This window comes from Stylophora pistillata, chromosome 7 (genome assembly GCF_964205215.1).
Source record: "Stylophora pistillata chromosome 7, jaStyPist1.2, whole genome shotgun sequence".
NCBI lineage: Eukaryota > Metazoa > Cnidaria > Anthozoa > Scleractinia > Pocilloporidae > Stylophora > Stylophora pistillata.
The window spans coordinates 34133676-34151759 of record NC_142525.1 but is presented as its reverse complement, the minus strand read 5'-3'; the positions used below and the strand labels follow the sequence as shown (position 1 = coordinate 34151759).

General features: G+C 38.5%; 3 protein-coding genes across 3 annotated transcripts; all 3 read right to left on the bottom strand.

The window, feature by feature from the left end:
* Nucleotides 1–1631: 1631 nt before the first annotated feature.
* LOC111341860 (uncharacterized) lies at nt 1632–8701 on the bottom strand. Its single transcript, XM_088726287.1, has 5 exons — nt 7789–8701; nt 6738–7060; nt 6061–6172; nt 2913–5508; nt 1632–2780 (listed from the first exon to the last, which is right to left on the bottom strand). Exons 1-4 carry the CDS (start codon nt 8087–8089, stop codon nt 5198–5200), a joined length of 1047 nt encoding a protein of 348 aa, XP_088582413.1. The 5' UTR covers nt 8090–8701; the 3' UTR covers nt 1632–2780; nt 2913–5197.
* A 142-nt stretch (nt 8702–8843) lies between these two features.
* On the bottom strand, nt 8844–12948 carry LOC148727573 (uncharacterized). The gene is made up of 4 exons (XM_022948884.2): nt 12235–12948; nt 10958–11244; nt 10587–10683; nt 8844–9708 (listed from the first exon to the last, which is right to left on the bottom strand). The coding sequence occupies exons 1-4, from the start codon at nt 12533–12535 to the stop codon at nt 9335–9337; spliced, it is 1059 nt and encodes a 352-aa protein (XP_022804619.2). The 5' UTR covers nt 12536–12948; the 3' UTR covers nt 8844–9334.
* A 144-nt stretch (nt 12949–13092) lies between these two features.
* On the bottom strand, nt 13093–17818 carry LOC111341859 (uncharacterized). Its single transcript, XM_022948883.2, has 4 exons — nt 17383–17818; nt 15474–15757; nt 14841–14898; nt 13093–14490 (listed from the first exon to the last, which is right to left on the bottom strand). The coding sequence occupies exons 1-4, from the start codon at nt 17681–17683 to the stop codon at nt 14033–14035; spliced, it is 1101 nt and encodes a 366-aa protein (XP_022804618.1). The 5' UTR covers nt 17684–17818; the 3' UTR covers nt 13093–14032.
* Nucleotides 17819–18084: the final 266 nt, after the last annotated feature.

Sequence of the window (18084 nt, the reverse complement as noted above, 5' to 3'; positions counted from 1 at the left end):
AACAAAGCTGCGGGTACCGGGTAGTTCTGAGATTACAGTCAAGTGTATCCTAAATCATCTTTGGCTACATCACTGTAAAATTCTGAAATGGAGAAAGCTCACTGCTTTGAACAGGTGCGAGTTGGTAAAAGGCAAAACTATTAATCATATTTCAGAACCTGAAGCAAGCAAGCCGTCGGCATCAGACCAAGTTCAGTTTGAAAAACTCTTTTTGTAAATTTTCCAAATATTTCATTACCTTAGGACGCCCATGTTGTTTTGTTTCCGGCATCAGTGAATGGCACATTACGAACTGGAACTTATAAATTTGCCAGCTGTTGCAGGAAAGATTCTCTTACGAAAAAAGGAAAAAGAAAGTGGCTTCACAAGCGCGACACAAATTCCTCGCCGTAGTCTTAACACAGAAGTTGTCCGTCTGCTTGTGCTTGCCTCTCTCTTTTACAAGTGTATGCTCAGGAGATCGGGGTGAGGGGGTGGTAGAAAGGGGGGGGGGGAGTTGAGTGAAATTTTCGGGTTGCAGGAGGCATATTTATGAAGTTAAGAAGAAACAGTGTCATTCTTGTGCACGTCGATATATGGGTTGGTGCATATCCTTACACAATAACGTTCCATATCTGAACAAAGGCTTCGCTTTCCGCCTTCGCAGAAAATGTACTGCCCTTTTTCACACCAAGAAAATATTCTCTCGATCATTTAAGTTTTCTTTCATCTGCCTAATGACAGTTTTTGAAAGGTAGCAATAGCCTTTTGAAAGTTTTTATCTGCACTCGTGAAAGTTACTTCAGAGATGAGCATACTCTGTATAGCTCAGTATAAGTGGTTTGCAACCAATCTCTAGAGACACAGTCAACAATGGTGAAAGGAACAAATGCTGGTGGACGAACAATAGGAGCTAATGAGATAGCTATTGTTTACGTCTACCAACATGGCGGCAATGCCGTAACGTGCAAACCACCTGTAGGAAGTAAACCCCTACCCTACGCACCCAAAAGAACATCGAGGAGATGCTAGCATACGGATCTCGCCATTCAGCCGCTGTGTCCCCAAGATTAAGTGAACTACTCCACAATTTGAGTGAAGTAAAGATCTTTATTTTAATTTTTTTAAATTTTGAATCATGCTGTGAAACTCGAAAACAAAACTCACGCTAACGAAATGGAAATCCTGGGCTAGAACTTAGTAAAGAACACGTTATTTTAGGGGTATCGAATGGTCCCATTCAATTTACAAGTGCTCGCAAAATTTGGTCTTCGCTCGAATTGCTCGCAAAAATTACACGGGTGCTCGCTTGCTCGTGCTCGCAAAAATTTTTGCAGTTGCTCGCATGCTCGCATTCTCGGTAACATGTGCTCGATTGCTCAAAATTTCGTTAATCCCGCTTTGTAGTTATTTTTATTCACATATAAACGATAAATCAGTTATGATATGGTTAAAACAAGACATCCCCACCTCCGGCTTCAGTCTTTCTTCAACAGTTCAGCCTGTAACTGTTTTGGAGGCGCTGTATGCTTTACCAGAAAAAACGCACGAAGCTGCATGACAAGGATTTCGTTTATTGATTTATTCTTTATCATATGTCTTTGTCACAGGCTTTCTGCTTAAGGGGGCATTCTGGTCTAAAACTAGGACGATTGTGACCACAACTTTTAAAATTCATAAAAAATTCAAAATTTAGCCTAAATGGCTCACATTTTCACCAAAGAGGCACCTGATTATGCTTTCTTCAATATTGATCTTAAATTGCTGACCATGCATTTCTGAAGTTAATTATTAACCCTATAACATAAAATATTATTGTTAGACTTGATACACTACCCCCCTTTGTTTCTAATGAAAATGCAGTCAAATAAACTTATGTTTGGCACATCAACTCTATATAAAAGGGACTACAACTTAATGGGGCAAAATTTGGTTACGGCGAATATTGTTGTCATGGCAACCAAATGAACATTTACTTTATGTTTTTTCCTGTAAATATGTTCCTATTTTATATGGTCTAATTTTGTCCCATTAAGTTGTAGTAGTCTATATGTTAAATACTTGAGCCAAGTTTGACTAACATACCTTAAATCTAAGAAACAAAAAAATAGGGGGCAGTACTGGCAGTAGGAAAAATGGCCATTTTTCAGAAAATAGCCTTAAACATTTGTAAAAGAGAAAAAACAATGAAAATGACTTCCATTCTCTCAACTACTGATTTGCTTTGATATTTCACCATAATACTATATCAAACAGCAGTAAATGTCACCAGGGAATGGCTTTTATGTCTGTTCATTTTTTTTTTCTCTTTCTTGATGGTCCACTGTTCAGTCCAAGATCATTGAAGCCTCCCGCCTCATATGTCACACCTTCCCGGTTGGACCTCAGCTCTTCATCCCTTTGTTTTGCCTGCCTCCTCATGATTCTGTAGTTCTTGTACTGTTTGTCCACTCTTGTCTCAGCCTGTTTTACTCTTTTAGAATCTCTCCTCTTAACGACATCAGTGTGGGCTTCTAAGAGAGCATCCTCATGTCTATACCATGTATCAATTGAAATACTGAAAGGCATATCTAACACTTCGCACAGTTTGGCTATTCCTTCCCTTCCTAAACCCATTTCAAAGGCACCATAAACAACTCTCCGATTTAAATCTTTTCCTTGGATAGTATTCGGTAATGTGGCATCAGATTTGTGGTATCCAGTAGCAAGTAGTTCTGACATTCCACATTCATCACACCTGGCATAGATGGAACTGCTCAAGCCAAATCTACTTGTACAGTCTTCTTCTAACTCAACATGGCCTAAAGCAGCCAAAACAAAATAAACAGTTAAGAAACTTCATAACATAGCTATTAAGTTAAGCAGATTGTAGGTAGAAAGATAGATACGTTACATACAGATTACACGTGTATGTGATAAAGCTCTAGACTCACCTGAAGAGCATTTAGAGTGTGAATGAATCCTGTTACAAAATTTCCTTAAGCTATCCATGCTAACAAGGCGATAACCATTTGCTGACTCGAAAGCGTTCTAGGAATTCTCGTCTGAGAGGCTTTCGGTCTCAGAGACTTGAATCTTTCTGGAAGATGCAGGCACAGCTGGTGGTGGAATTAGCTCGCTGACCACATCGTCTTCATCGACGAAAGTAACTCCTACTGTTGGCCGTTTCTCTTTATTCTGGCGCTTTAAATCATGGACTGAAGTGCCTCTGAAACCACTTTTTCGCTTTTTCGAAACATTTTTCCTTAAAACAGCTTGTTTGCGTCCTTCTTTTGGCATTGTAATTCGAAAATATTATGGAGCAATGCGAAAGTATTATGGAGCAATGCGGAGTTTTGGCCGAGAGCTGAATTGGCTTAGTAACCTAGCTTAGAACCGAAAAGATTGTACCTGTGGAACGGACTCTGGTCACACCAGACCGTAGGAACGTGTTTTAACAAGTTATAACGCATCGATCGCAAAAATAACGCAAAATTTGAAACCGTTGCTATGGAAACCGAAAACAACAAAAAAACAAGGCTAAGAAAACCTCATTTTTTACTGACTCGCAAACTGGAAGTGGAAAAACTGACATCAAAACTTTAAACTAGACAGATTTGCCCAACTAAAGAGGCCATCAAAACATTTTCGAAAAAAATAAAGATTTTTAATTTTTTTTGACCAGAATGCCCCCTTAAGAGGGGTACAGTTTCGCAGTTCAAATATGTGATAGTTCATCTATTCACTTGTTTCTTAGGCTATTAACAAGTACCCAAAAGATTTCCTTTCTGTTAATACTGGTTTTGCTTTTTCCCTCAGTAGATTCGCTTTCATAGCTTGAAGCTAGCCTTACAATGGTTGTTTCTTTTCCCGGGTATTTTATCCAATGACTTAAGCCTTCTTTCGCTTGAGCAAGTGAAAACGAGACTGTAACACGATCTATTTACCAGGAAATTCTGATAGGAAGTTTGACATAACGGGAGGTGACATAATCTCCTGTGGAGACAACATTACTTGCGAACCTTTGTTGATCTAAATTCCCATTTATTTGAGCAAATTATCATGGTTTGTAGACATGATGGATTTTCTAGTGTGCAGTGAGAAATAAAACGGACGGAGTCATAATATTTTGAAACAGTGTACTCGGATCGCATTTTGTAGCGGTTTTTTCAACCTTGGAAGCTTCCTGGCCACAAGTAATAATAACTATTAAAATCTGATGCCAAGCGGTGGCATATGAAACCCGATTAATGGTATCTATTAAAAGCAATAATGCATCAACCGTGTCATTATTTACAAAGAATGAAATATAAAACAGATTAAGATAGAAAATACAACTAACTATTAATGGCAGACAATGTTAAAAAGACATCTATTTACAAAAGTGGATTTAAAACGTGAAGTACGAACTCTAGGTAATATATAATCATGGCCCCTGCTGCGTAATTGCCTAGTACGTCTCGGCGGTAAAAGATCATCAAGTGCAGTGATATTTGAAGTGATCTTGTTCCATAGTTTGCTATCTCTGGTGGCTAAAATATCACAAATACTATATTTCTTCAAACAATATCCAGACTTAAAAGCCCTAGCAAACAGTTTGTCTATTCTCTTAAGATATTTATCATAATAACAGCAACCCCACACCTCAATAGCGTATGTGAAGACTGAAATAATTAGGCTTTGGAAGAGCAGATCTAATTGCTCCTTAGGGTAGCCATAAAATCTACAAACTCTTAAAATAAGACAAAATAAATAACAACCCTCGGTCGTTTGGGCTTTACCGGAAATTCTTTACTGAAATGTTGCTTTAATCATTTTGATTAACAATTAAAGGCCTAGCCAAACGAGGAGACATGTCTAGAAACTTAATGCCTCCATGTCGTGCGGAAGCATGAAATGTAAGAATTCTTCTCGAAAGGCACCCGCGAAGGTAGAAAGTAATCTGGAGAAATACTACTATTACTAGTACTATTTGACCTTCACAGCTACTACTAACTAGAGCTTGTCACATCTGTAAGGCTGTAATTGGTTAGATTCTAGAAGCCTCCAAATAAATAAAGCTTCATTGCGTTGAATCTTTTTCAGTCGATCAGCAGGTGACCAGTTTGCCCATCCTCGAAACCGAAGCTCAAAATGCTCGTTAGACCGAATGTGACCTTATGTACATTTCATAAGAACTATAAAACCAAAAAGAACATACCATCCATTTTAGCGTCGGGTTAGAAAGAGATGGAAAACTTTAGATCGGGGGCTTTAAAGTTATCATACACGTCAATAGGATAGCACGCAACCAAACACAAATACTCTGGGGTAGCACACTATAAGAGACCCCTCCGTTAGCTTGAGCGATAAATGAAATTTTCGCAAGAGGTCTAAACATCCAATCGTTCGACATGCGGCGAACAATTGTTTCAGACGGCTCCCATCTGTGGTCCCAGACCTTCACGTCCTCGTCTTTATAAGAGATTCTTCCAAAACGCATGACCGTATCCAGCAGTACGGTACCTTCGAGAAATTCCGGTCGGGAATCGATAGGAACTGGCCTGAGCCCTAATTAGATTAAAACATAGATTTATAAAAAATAAAAACAAATAACCTTTACTGGGTATTTCGGACTTGGCTTAATACTAAGAAGCTGGGGTTGGGAGAAAACAACATGGTGCTTGGAATTAGAATTTACTTCAATTTAGGACTTCGGTTTTGGAGCTTAAAATGGGAGACTGTTGAGAAGGTGGAAAAGGGCTTTGAACCTTAGAATTTGGTTCTAACTTGATACCACGAGACGTATTAAATTGGAAACTGCGATCAACAACGATGGCTGACATTGATGAGTGAACAATCACGAAACAGGCTTGTAGGATTGAAAACGTAGTCAACGTATTTTTCTACTCAACATATGTTGTACTCTACTGTTATGTATCGAGCACAGTTACACGGAAAAATCGAAACGCAGAAAAGAAAAGGTGGAATATTATTTTAAGCAGCTACACTATGATATTGAAAAAAAAAATAGTATTTCGGCTGGTTTCGTCTGGCTTTATTTTCAGTAATAATAATTTACTCTCGCCTATGCTTGCTTATAAATGAAAGTTTCAGTTTTACCTTCAGAAGTGGATTCCTGGAGCAAAATTGGGGACCCTCCTTTTCCTTCTTCTTGACCTGTCTGCCTTTTTTGGGTTGCTAGAAGAGGTTCTTTGTCATCATAAATATCGTCCTGCAGGATACAAAGAAAAAAAATTTCAACAAATTTGAATGAAAAGGATGAGGAATGAATACTAAGAGTAGAGGGAACGAAAGAAAAATGAATAAGTAAAAGCGGCCACTTATGAATGAGACTACACAAATGAGATTGATTAACAAATACAGGCTAGGAATGCTGGCTGAACATGTTGTAGAGGTTGTAATATACCATTTAACTCAGTATTTTAGCATAACTATTTACAATTTTCTCACACTGAAATCAATTAAAGAGTAGACAACAGTGATGGAAAGCGACTAAGGAGTAGACGTGATGGCTCTATTATGTATGTGATTCAATGCCTCAATCTGAATATTTGATTTGTAAATAGCACAAAGTATGGAAATTTTGAAAATTACCAAATATTCAGATAGGAATGGAATATGATCAATGAGTAAAATTACATACGAATACCGATCTCATGGAGTTCTGGCGATGGTTAACTCTCTTTCCTCAGTATTTAAGTAGCGTTTTGAACCACGTGCATGGTAGATTGTCGATTAGCACAAATCAATACGAAAATATTAATCACGAGTCGAACCTCGTCCGCAGAATCGCTGACTGGTGGGAAAAAGTTCGTAGACGACGAGGGCTCTAGGATTGCTATCGCTGGCTCTTGTTTTGGCACATACTGGAACTTCTGTCCTTTCTTACAAGGGTCGAGGTAATGCTCTAGTGCTTTTTCGTGGATCTCTCTGTGTCCCTTGTTCCAAGAAAAAATGAAGCTCTTTCTTCCATCGAGATACTCTGCCTTAAACTGTGTTTCCACTTTTCTTCGTGCCCAGCGAGAGATAACAACGCGGTCTTCTTCGTTTTCATCTTGGTATTCTTTATCGCTACCGATGACGATCAATACTTTATTTCCTTGTGGTAAAAGACACCCATCACACATAAGTGTTACACATTATATCTCTAAATAAATGATATTTAAAGTAGTTCGCCCTGATTCAAGGACAGTTCGGGTTTTATATTTCCCATTGTCTTACTATGTACGTACTCACCCTCCTTCGCACCAAAACAACATTTGAAGAAACGCAGGCTTTGGATAAAGTATGGAAGGTGGATCATCTGTAAATGACACTTTTCGGGCCACGTTACTTATTGATTTAGAAAAGTCGTCTTTAATTATCATTCATCTATCCATTTTTCAGTGATAAGACAGTAATATTGATTTGACTTTCCCGGTAGAAAGGCTTGCAAGGTAAAGTGGAGGTGTTAACTATACGTATCAAGGTGAACTTTGATATCGCGACCCAGCGCGCACTTTCAGATCTCGAATAATGATAATTTTGCATTTTTCCTTTTGTTAACTTGCTGTAACACCAGTCTCGCCCATTTTGCTTAATTTTCCATTTACGCGCACAGACGCACACACATACACATATTAACGGAGAGCAGGACAAATCAGGAAAGAAATCGAAAACCGCATGCAGCTCATGGGAATACCAGATGGTTACGATAACTTTCTTTGAAACAGACCTCTCATACCATTTTCGATATCTCAATACGTTAGGTGTTCATTAGAAAAGAATAACGATACGAAATCACTGCACAAAAATACTGCAATTACTTGAACGTTACAGTCGACCTACCAGTCGCTTGGAGCAAAGTTCTGTAAATCTTCGCGTAGCCAATACCAGCGTTGTCTTCGTTGATTGAGAGGCGAGATTCGTTTGCGTGGACAACAAAGACGGCATAATCCATCTGTAGCATTGGAATGGTCCTTTCACACACATCTTGCATTTCATGTAGGCGAAAATTTCGCTTATCGACCAATATTTTGATGTTAAGATTGTTTGCCACTTTGACCAACAAGGTTTCTACTGAGTCCAAATTATATGTTTTATCACAGTTAAAAAGGTGAAACTTCACTACCTTCACTGGACTCGCCATCTTTCTTCAGTACTATTAGAGTGCTTTCGGTGAATGCGTTTCGCTAGCCTGCCAAAAGACTTCGTTTACAGCAGTATGGCGACCATTTGGCTTTGTGTAAAGTCCATTCGTCTTTCTCGGAAATTCAATTCGTCACGCAATACTCTCACTCTTTTTAAAATTTACTTCCGGTTTTTTTCAGAACCCAATAACTCGTATTTCAGTGTTGTTGAAATGATTTTCTGGTGGCTGGGACCTGAGTGTCAAATCTAGAAAGGGTCTGCGAAGTGTTCAGGTCCAAAAATATGTTTCAAAGTAATAATTTCTTTTGAACTTATTCCCAGAAATTACTATTCTACGAATGCATTGCTTCATTCAATGGTTTGTATTGAAAGCTTCGACGTCATGAGGCATCAAAATTATGGGTAATGCACTCATGTTTTCTAACGTAAAGAGCTTATTTTGAAAAGAGTACGACATGGATGATTTCCACGTAAAGAAAGATTAATACCTTGACGACAATGAGCTCTGATAAGAACATATCTCAATTTCTTATGCCTTCTTAATCCCTCTAGTTGGTCGCCGCGGAAACTTTTTTCAAGCAGTGTATCCTCGTAGAGTTCATAATATCAAGCCATCCGCCAACGGATGGAATATTTGATAAATGATAATTGTTGGAATGAAGGGATCCCAATGCCGCAGGAACATGTACATGATCACTCGTTCATTATAACAATAAGAGAAGAAAAAAAAAATAAAAAGCCGAAGTCGTAAGTTCCTGTTTAAATCTCAAATTATGTATAAACCCCTTTATTTAAAAGTTCACAGTTTAAATCGTTCCACCACAAGCGTCAAAAAGTAAAAAAACCTACCGGCTAAAAAATAACATCATATCTACACTTAAGATACTATACCTGCACTACACATTGATTCACCCTTCAGCCCTATCATGTTTTAATAGACAGTCATATTTACCTTATTTTAAGCGTCGAGCATTTAAAAAAACCTCATTTATATCATTATAACTTACTTTTTTCCCTTTGTATAACGACGTCTTTATGTATTCAGCAAAAACACAGCAGTTTGAAATTAAAAATATAACTTGTTACGATTAAAAATAAACTAACGTTACTGAAGATTATCCATTTTTACACAGTCGTTTATCTTTGAGTTGGAGGTATTACAAGTTGTTATTCTATTCACTGTTATTCTTGACGTTGTTTATAATCGATTACTGAACAGGCTCACAGACACACAGAAACATATCTATTTGTTACATGCATTGCAACAACAATCGCAACGACAGTTGCAACAACAATCGCAACAACATGCCCTTGCACAATTGTAAATGGCTAACCAGCAAGACCAGAGCCGGTTATTAAAAACAATCGATCGATCTGAGGGCTCAAATCTTTTCCAAAATCTTCGTCTTTCTTTGGTAACGTGACAATTTACCCTACCAAATTCACTGACAATGAATTGCACTTTTGCATCACGGACCGATTTCCAATCTCGCTCCAAGACTTCTACGGTCTCTTCAGATGGCAGCCATATTTTTCCATAACGCATGTGTGTTTCAAGCAGCAAGGTTCCCTTCTGGTGGTCTACTGAAGCAGATACTGCGTCTGCGCCTAAGGTGGCTGCCAAAGGGTAAAAAGTATCATTTCATGAAATCAGTCGTGTGCGGTCGACCTTCAATAACACGGCTACCCTGGTAATAGAGGGAAGTGGTCGTTTCAGAGTGAAGGCTCTCATAGAGAAGGAAAGGTTCGGAAGGTGTATCATTTGTTTTCTTTAAAGTGTTCAGTGTACAATAAAAATACAGGACATGATCAATAAATTTATTTAATCAGAAGGAAATTTCAGGGGAAACGCCCCCCAAAAAGCAAAACACGAGTAAAACTGATAGTGATAATACGTAAAAATTTGCATTTAGTAATTGCAAAGATGTTATTCTCTTTTTCATAAAGTTTGTCTGCCGGGCCTGAGTGTTTGCACAAGTGAAGTTTTCTTGCATTTTACGGCACCAGTGTCTAGCTACAAAGCCAACTAACTTTGAAGAAAGGTTACGTTCTCCAGCTAGAGCGCTTTTCACTTGCCACTGCGAAGAGATGGCTGTTGTAGTAGTGTTTAAATGAAAGGAAGGGTGTAGACTGTCTGCCGCGACAAATAATTGAGCCGCTGTATAGAAAAGACCGTCACTGGATGGCTCGACTGCATCTACAGTGAGCTTGGGCTTACCAATGTTATAATAGCAGTGTGCAATTCCCCCCTATCTCAGTCAGGTCCTTCACCAAGACGAATTCATTTGTAAATTTCACTTTCGGAAATGGCGGGGTGGAAGAAAGGAATGGAAGATAATGCTGAAGGACATTGTTACTGGGATTGAAACATGAGGGAGGAATGTCGACGAAAGATCACCAACCGCGCTGTACATGGTTTTCGTAAAAGCCGTACTTAAGCTTGTCCAAATAAAACTCGATAAAAGGAGTACATAAAATAAGTAATCATTGATTACCTCCATAACATTTTTGCCTCTCCTTTTTGATTGAGTCATTCTCAAGATCCAGCTCATCATTCTCCACGAACAAATCACAGGCGCCTATATTTATAACCTGTTTGGGGAAAATAATTTAACATTGACTACTTTAGAGATATGCTCTATTATATATTTTCTTGAAGAAATAACGATAACATTAATTATGCACTGAGTTTTCGTTGGCGAACTATGCTATTATCGTCTGTTTTTGTTCTAAACTACACAGCCCCTTTTTAAAAATTGATGTCATTTTTTTCACAGCCGCTACTTTGCGACGAGTAACATTCAACGTTATCCAAGAGGACCATTTTGCAGATTGCAAATGAGTAGAAAATTGTGCCTGACCATACCTCCTTTGAACTATCAGTGGTTTCAGGAGCAGCAGGTGTTGGTTTCGGCTCATACCGAAACTTCTCTCCTCTCTTATTAGGATTAAGGTAGTACTCTAACGCCTCTTCATGAATTTCTCTGTGCTCTTTATTCCAAGAAAAAATGAAGCTCTCTCTTCCATCAAAATACCCCTCATCAAACTGAGACGCCACCTTTCTTCGTACCCAGCGTGAGATAACAAACTGTTCTTTTTCTTCTTCATCTTTATAATATTTATCTCCACCAATGATGATCAATACTTTATCTCCTTGAATTAAAAGTCAGTGTTAGACAAATTACTTAGGGTTTTTCATATTTGTTAGGGCCTCACCTTGCACGTTCTTGCCCCTTTTGACTGAACCACATTAACAGAGCCCTTGGAGAGAAAGGTAGGCTTATTTAGTTTGAAAATACGGAAGGTGGATCATTTAGATTAAAAAATAATTGAGTCTGTCAATAAACTCGTTTATGACTGTTTGACACGAGTGTCTGTAGACTGACTGGAATAACTAGAATTTTTTAATAAATAATTTATTTCTTATAAAGCGGGTAAATGACGATGAAAGACTAAAGGGGGTTCTTTAAGGAAAATTACATGTCTCAACTGACCCGCGACGGAGTTCATTTGGGTCGAAGAAAGTTTTAGCTAAAGGGAAATTTAGGGAATATAACTTTATTCTCTCCAGAAATATAGGACATCACCGTAAGGCTTGCGAGGTAGAAATGTCACAACTAATCCGTGAAAGCGGAAGTGTTAAATATGCATATCAAGGTGAAATCTGATCTGAGCTTATGAATCTCTGACCTGCAATTTCAAATCTAGAAAAATGGTCATTTTGCACATTTTCTTATGTTCCACTTATTTCGCTCAAGTTTTTGTAAGAGCCAGATCTTAGAACAATTCGGCAATACAATCGTGAACCACGTCGCTTCAAGTAATACGTGCCAAACTATTTCGATCATTTACAGAAGAAAGAACTGAATCTCTGTAGTACAATGTATACTAGGCCAGCAGAATCAAATAAAAAACAAGTACATCCGGGAACTTTAAGGATAGAGAGCGAATGGGAAAGCGAGCGAGTCTATAGCTTTGTGTGCTAATATTAAAGCTCTTGCTTTGAAGCCTTTGCGGCTTCCTTTTGTAGTATACAACTCTATAATCCCTTAAATTACTTTCGATATTTCAATGCAATAAGCGACCAAAAAAAAAGATAACAATGACAATACACATTCTCATCATTGCAATTATTTGACTTACCAGTCGCTTGCAGCAAAGCTTTGTAGATTTTCGCGTAGCCAATACCAGCGTTCTCTTCGTTGATGGAGAGACGAGATTCGTCTGCGTGGATAACGAAGATAGCATAATCCATTTGTTGCATGGGAATAGTCTTTCCACATACGTCCGACATTTCACGAAGGCCAAAGTAGCACTTATCAACCAACATTTTGAGGTTAAGTTTGTTTGCCACTTTTTGCAGCAAGGTTTCTACTGAGTCCAAGTTATACGTTTTATCACAGTTAAAGAGACTAAACTTCATCAACCTGACCGGGAACGTCATTTCGATGCCTACGTTTTGTTGTCTTGCTACAAAACTTGGTTTACTATTGAATGGCGTCCATTCGGTTTTGTCTAAAGTCCACTCGTCTTTCTCGGAAATTCAACTCGTCACGCGACACACTCGCTTTACTAGATATTTTAACACTTCCGGTTTTCTGAACTATGTTGGATTTCAGTGTTGCTCCTCTCTTTTCGTCTCTGTAAAAGCATCTGAATCGAGAAATGATTACTTGGTGGCCAGGGTCTGAGTGTTGTGTACCAAAACTATGCTTAATTATAAGGACCATTCGGTTCAAACGAAGTTCAAGTAAATATTTTTTCTGATATCTTCCAATTCCCGATTTCTGAGGTCGTCAAGACTGAGAAGCTTCAGAATGCATTAACATTTAGCTTATTATGGCACATGTTCTTTCGTGTAAGTAGTAGTGATACACTACAAAATTCACGTCATGGCTGATTTCCAGGTTAAAGAAAGTGAATTCTTCATCCTTTCTTCTTCCCTATGGCTTGCATCCCCGTCGAGTTTATTAAACGAGCAAGATCACTCTAAAATCGAGGTATCCTTCAAACTGGCACTTTATTATCATAGCCCGGAAAAACATCATAGAGGCAGTATTCACACTGGCAAGACTACTATTTCGTTATAACTAATTCGTTAATAATAAAGACCAAGATAGTCAACAAAAGAGCAACTAACATAACCAACATAATGAATAACAACGGAAGCGACCGAACTTGAAAACAAAAGCTGCTCAGTTCGACTACATGAATTGTCCCTTAAAGAAAACAAACGATTGTCCTCTTAAACTAATCGAAAGCACAACTTATTATCCAATTAATTATTAGGCAGGTTTACCACATTCATGCAGGAAATTCAAAAGTAGCGGACTACTCCCACAATCACATGCCAAAAGTGTACAAACACGTCGAAAGATGTATTACAAGATTACCTTCATGCATCGAAAAGTTAAAGATAAAGTTAACTTAGGTATCAATTAGCCTATCCTGGCTGAGCATATTTTGGTTGATTTCTGTGGCAAAAAAAAAAAACATTCGTGAGTAGATTGCCATTCCATCACGATTATCGCCCAGCATTTCGTTAAGTCTCCCTGAAAGTTTTCTGAAACTATTTTTACTCCTAGTTGGACTGATGTACTGAGCCGGAGTAAGGTGTCTTAGCTAAGAACACAACTCGATAACTGAAATAAACCTCGGGCCCGGACATGTCGATCCGGAGGCCAGTATACTAGCCATTTTTATCATCAAATCAACTGTTGCCTGAAAGCTATTGTGGTAAAGTAAAATGATCATCGTATCTGAGAGGAGGATCATGAATTTCCAAGTAAAATTCTATACTCACATCAGTACAAACCTTGACTATATATCATAATTCCCCGAGATATAGGTCAAACGTAATCGTGATGACCTGTCAGTCATGATCTTAGAATGATAGGATAAATGCACATCGAATGTCGGCTAATCAGTATTTCTGCAAGAGTCAATATAATTTTCTCATTGTTTGTAAAGCCCAGGTTACTGGTTGGCTAATTGTGGTTTTAAATCGCTCGACTTTCGTTGTAACCTCTTCTATAAACAACTCATACCACCCACAAAAATATCCAGAAAACTCAAACGTCGACATGCAAGTCCATAAGATCTGAAAAAAACGTATGTATAAACTGTAAGAAAATAACGAAGACAAGACATTCTGAGGTCGCACACTAGAAGATACCCCACCGTTGGCTGTAGCAACAAATCTAACGTTCGCAAGAGGTCTCAACATCCAATCGTTCGACAGGTGGCGAACCATTGTTTCAGACGGCTGCCATCTGCGATCCCAGACCTTCAAGTCTTCTTCTTCATAAGAGATTCTTCCAAAACACATGATCGTGTCCAGCAGAACGGTACCTTCGAGATAGCACGGTGAGGCATCGACAGGTCCTCGTCTTGTGAGCCCTAAAGTTTTTTCGAAAATAAAATTCGTTTGGGGCCTTTAATTTCTTTACAGTAAGCACCATACTAAGACTTGTGACACGGGTTTCAGCAAACGTTTTCTTGTATTCGAACTACTTTTAGTAAGAGAAATTATTATAATTTTGATAAAGAGTTTATTCGTTAATCGGACGCCAATGCCAAATAACTATTCTTAGTGAGGATTAAATGAGAGGAAATCTTTAATTCTCTGAAGCATTTTCAAAGAGAGCAACCATCTCTCCTTATAAACTTTGATAACAGGAGTTCTTGAACCGTGGACCGATCCACTCAGACATAACTTTACCCACACAACTCGATTCCTTTGAACTCACCACTTTCCTGCCGAGGGCAGTATCTATCTTGAGGAGGTTCCTTGTCATCATCGATCCCCTACAGCGTCACAAAATGAATGAAGAGAACGGCGAATGAATTATAAAGAAAGAAATGAAAAATAAAAAAGAAGGAAGAGGACTAATGCAGAAGAAGGATACAAGGACGAATCAGTATGGAACGAAAACAAAAAACTGATTGACCATTTGAAAAACTAAACTAAGTGAAACCAAAACAAAAAAGGCAAAATTAAAACCAAAACAAAGGAAATAAATGTAGATTAAAGCAATAAAGTATCTGGGTATCAAATTCGCCATTCATATGATTGTAATGAAAGGCAAGGAAGTAAGTCTGATGGTTCTACTATGTATGTGACTTTGGCCACAATACGTGCACCTCTTCATAGGAAGAATCGGCTGCAGAATTCCTCACTTCAAGTTATTTGATTTCTCTGCTAGATTTGACACATAAAATTTGCTCATCAAGGAAACAGCAAAACCCCCTGCTGCGACAAAATGAATTTGCTTCTCGGCACTAAGTAAACAACTGGTTCTAGTATTCAATTAACAACTTTCTCTCACCAAGAGAAAAATCTTGCAGATTGCAAATGAGTAGAAAATAAGCATAGACCATACCCCCTTTGAACTATCAGTAGTTTCAGGAGCAGCAGGCGTTGGTTTTGGCTCATACTGAAACTTCTCTCCTCTCTTACTAGGGTTGAGGTAGTGCTCCAAAGCCTCTTCATGGATTTCTCTGTGTCCTTCTTTCCAAGAAAAAATAAAACTTTTTCTTCCATCAAGATACTCCTCATCAAACTGTGACGCCACTTTCCTTCGTGCCCAGCGTGAGATGACAACCTGTTCTTTTTCGTCTCCTCTGTAATTATCGTCGCCACCGATGACGATCAAGACTTTGTCTCCTATAAGTACAGGACACGTAGTGTTACACATTACTTCCCTTACATTAAGGTGGAGGTGGCGTGGCCGGGTGGTTAGGGTGCTGGACTTGAAATCCGGTGGCCCGGGTTCAAGTCCTCCATCCTGCCACTCAATGGATTTGTTCTCGGTTGCCCCTAGTTCAACTCTTCGGCTGCGCTTTGTAAATAGTTCACTGGTCGCCTCCTGCCAGTGGGGATTTTTAAGTACTTAGTTAAAACTACATTGTGGCTGAAAAGCCCCTATGGGGGAGCCTCAATTAAGGTAAGTTATTATTATTATATTATAAGAGACAGTATAACCGAGAGTGACTTTTTATTGCTTGGTTGACAGGTTACACGCTCTACATCTCTCATCTAGCATATGTACCCCTTTCCACAGGATGACATCACCCCAACCCACAAAGAAGAAGAGACTGTAGGGGAAGAAGTAAGGAGGGAATTTAGAGTTACAAGGAAATGAATGGCCTAGAATAAATATTTCCGATTTATTATTTATGGTTTTTGATTATTTGTGAGCTGCCTGGAGTCCATGGGTATCTCCAGCATAAAACACATCATCATTTCTGAGCGATTTGACAAAGTTTTGACGTTTGTAGACGGGCGCGGTAGAGGAAGAGAGTTTCTTGTTTTTGAGAGCTTCAACCGAATGTCATATAGGCTATGAACAACCGAAACCCTGAAAGAAGATTTAATTGTACAATTACGTCACTAATACATTTTGTTCCCAGTAAAAATCTCAATGAATCAGGGTTTGAAGATCTTTTTCCTTTTGTTTTAGTGATGCATATTCCTTAAGAGCTAAGATTCAAGAAAAGAAGTCTTTCACTTTATTTGAACACAAATTTTCCTGACAGATCAGCACGCCGAACGTTAAAATATTTCCTTCAGTTTCATTTTCTTTCTTTAAAAGTACAAAGTCCGGGGGCTTAAGGCAAAATGTGGATAGGTCGTAAGAATTATTATACTCATGACGGTAAAGAGTCAAATCTCAAATAATATCTAATCGAAACGGAAAGTGGTTATTTTTCGCTTTAACTCATTTTATTGTGGGCAGAAGAAAGTATTTAGGAAAGGAAAAACGAACATGACGGACGTTCTTCCACTGGGAATCATACGACAAGACAGGTGAGGGACTCGCAATGTATTATGGCACGTGGTGTCCTAGAAAGCGAAAGTTCTTACGCATCGCGATGGACTTTAATCTGAAAGTAAAGCATCTCGACCTAGGTTTTTTCCTGCTGTATAAAATAAAAACGGTTGTCATTCGGAGCACCTCTAAGATGTTCAATTCACCTTAATGGGCCATGGATTTAGAATTTCTCTGCATTTGAATGTAAATGGTTTTCAAGAGTATTTTTAAATTAAGTACAGGTCATTGATCAGACATCAGAATTTTTGCATGGGTCATTTAGCATCACTATTATTATCAATAGCAGTAACGACGAATTCACTTTTATTCCTTTCTCCATTTCGCCAAAGCCAGCAGGATGTAACTTTTGCAAATAAACATTTGACAACATATGAATAATTCACCCCAAGAAAAAAGGCAATACATTGTCAGTGCACAAATATCAAGACAATCATTTCAATGTTTACAGTCGACCTACCAGTTGCTCGCAGCAAAGCTCTGTAGATCTTCGCGTAACCAATGCTAGCGTTGTCTTCGTTGATGGAGAGTCGTGACTCATGTGCATGGACTACAATGACGGCATAATCCATCTGTAGCTGAGGAATAATGTTTTCACACACATCCGACATTTCACGAAGGCGAAAATTTCGCTTATCCACAAATATTTTGAGGTTAAGATTGCCTGCCATTTTAAGCAACAGGGTTTCCACTGAGTCCAACTCATAAGTTTCATCACAGTTAAAAAGATGGAACTTTATCAACCTTTCTGGGCTTGCCATGTTTCGACAATTCTTACTTTCAGGGAACCTTCAATGTATGCGTCTCCGTTCGCTGAGCTCAAAACTTCGTTTACGAGCGAAAAGGTCTCAGTCAGTACAAAGTTCATTCGCCTTTCTCAGAACTTCAAACTGTCACGCAATAAATTTCTTCATCTCTTCGCTACTTCCGGTTTTTTCGTCTAACATCTCGTCCTTAATCACTCCTAATTTGGAACAACAGGAAGGGTCGAGAAATGATTTGATGCTAGCTAGGGCTTGTGTGCCTCAATGAAATATAATTATGTGTATCTCCGAGTCTATCAGAGCAAACCTATTGGCGGTATATAATGTTACTTATTGAGTTTCAATTCGCGAGTAGACGCTGCTGAGAAGACACTATCGTATATCTTCATTTGGTTTCT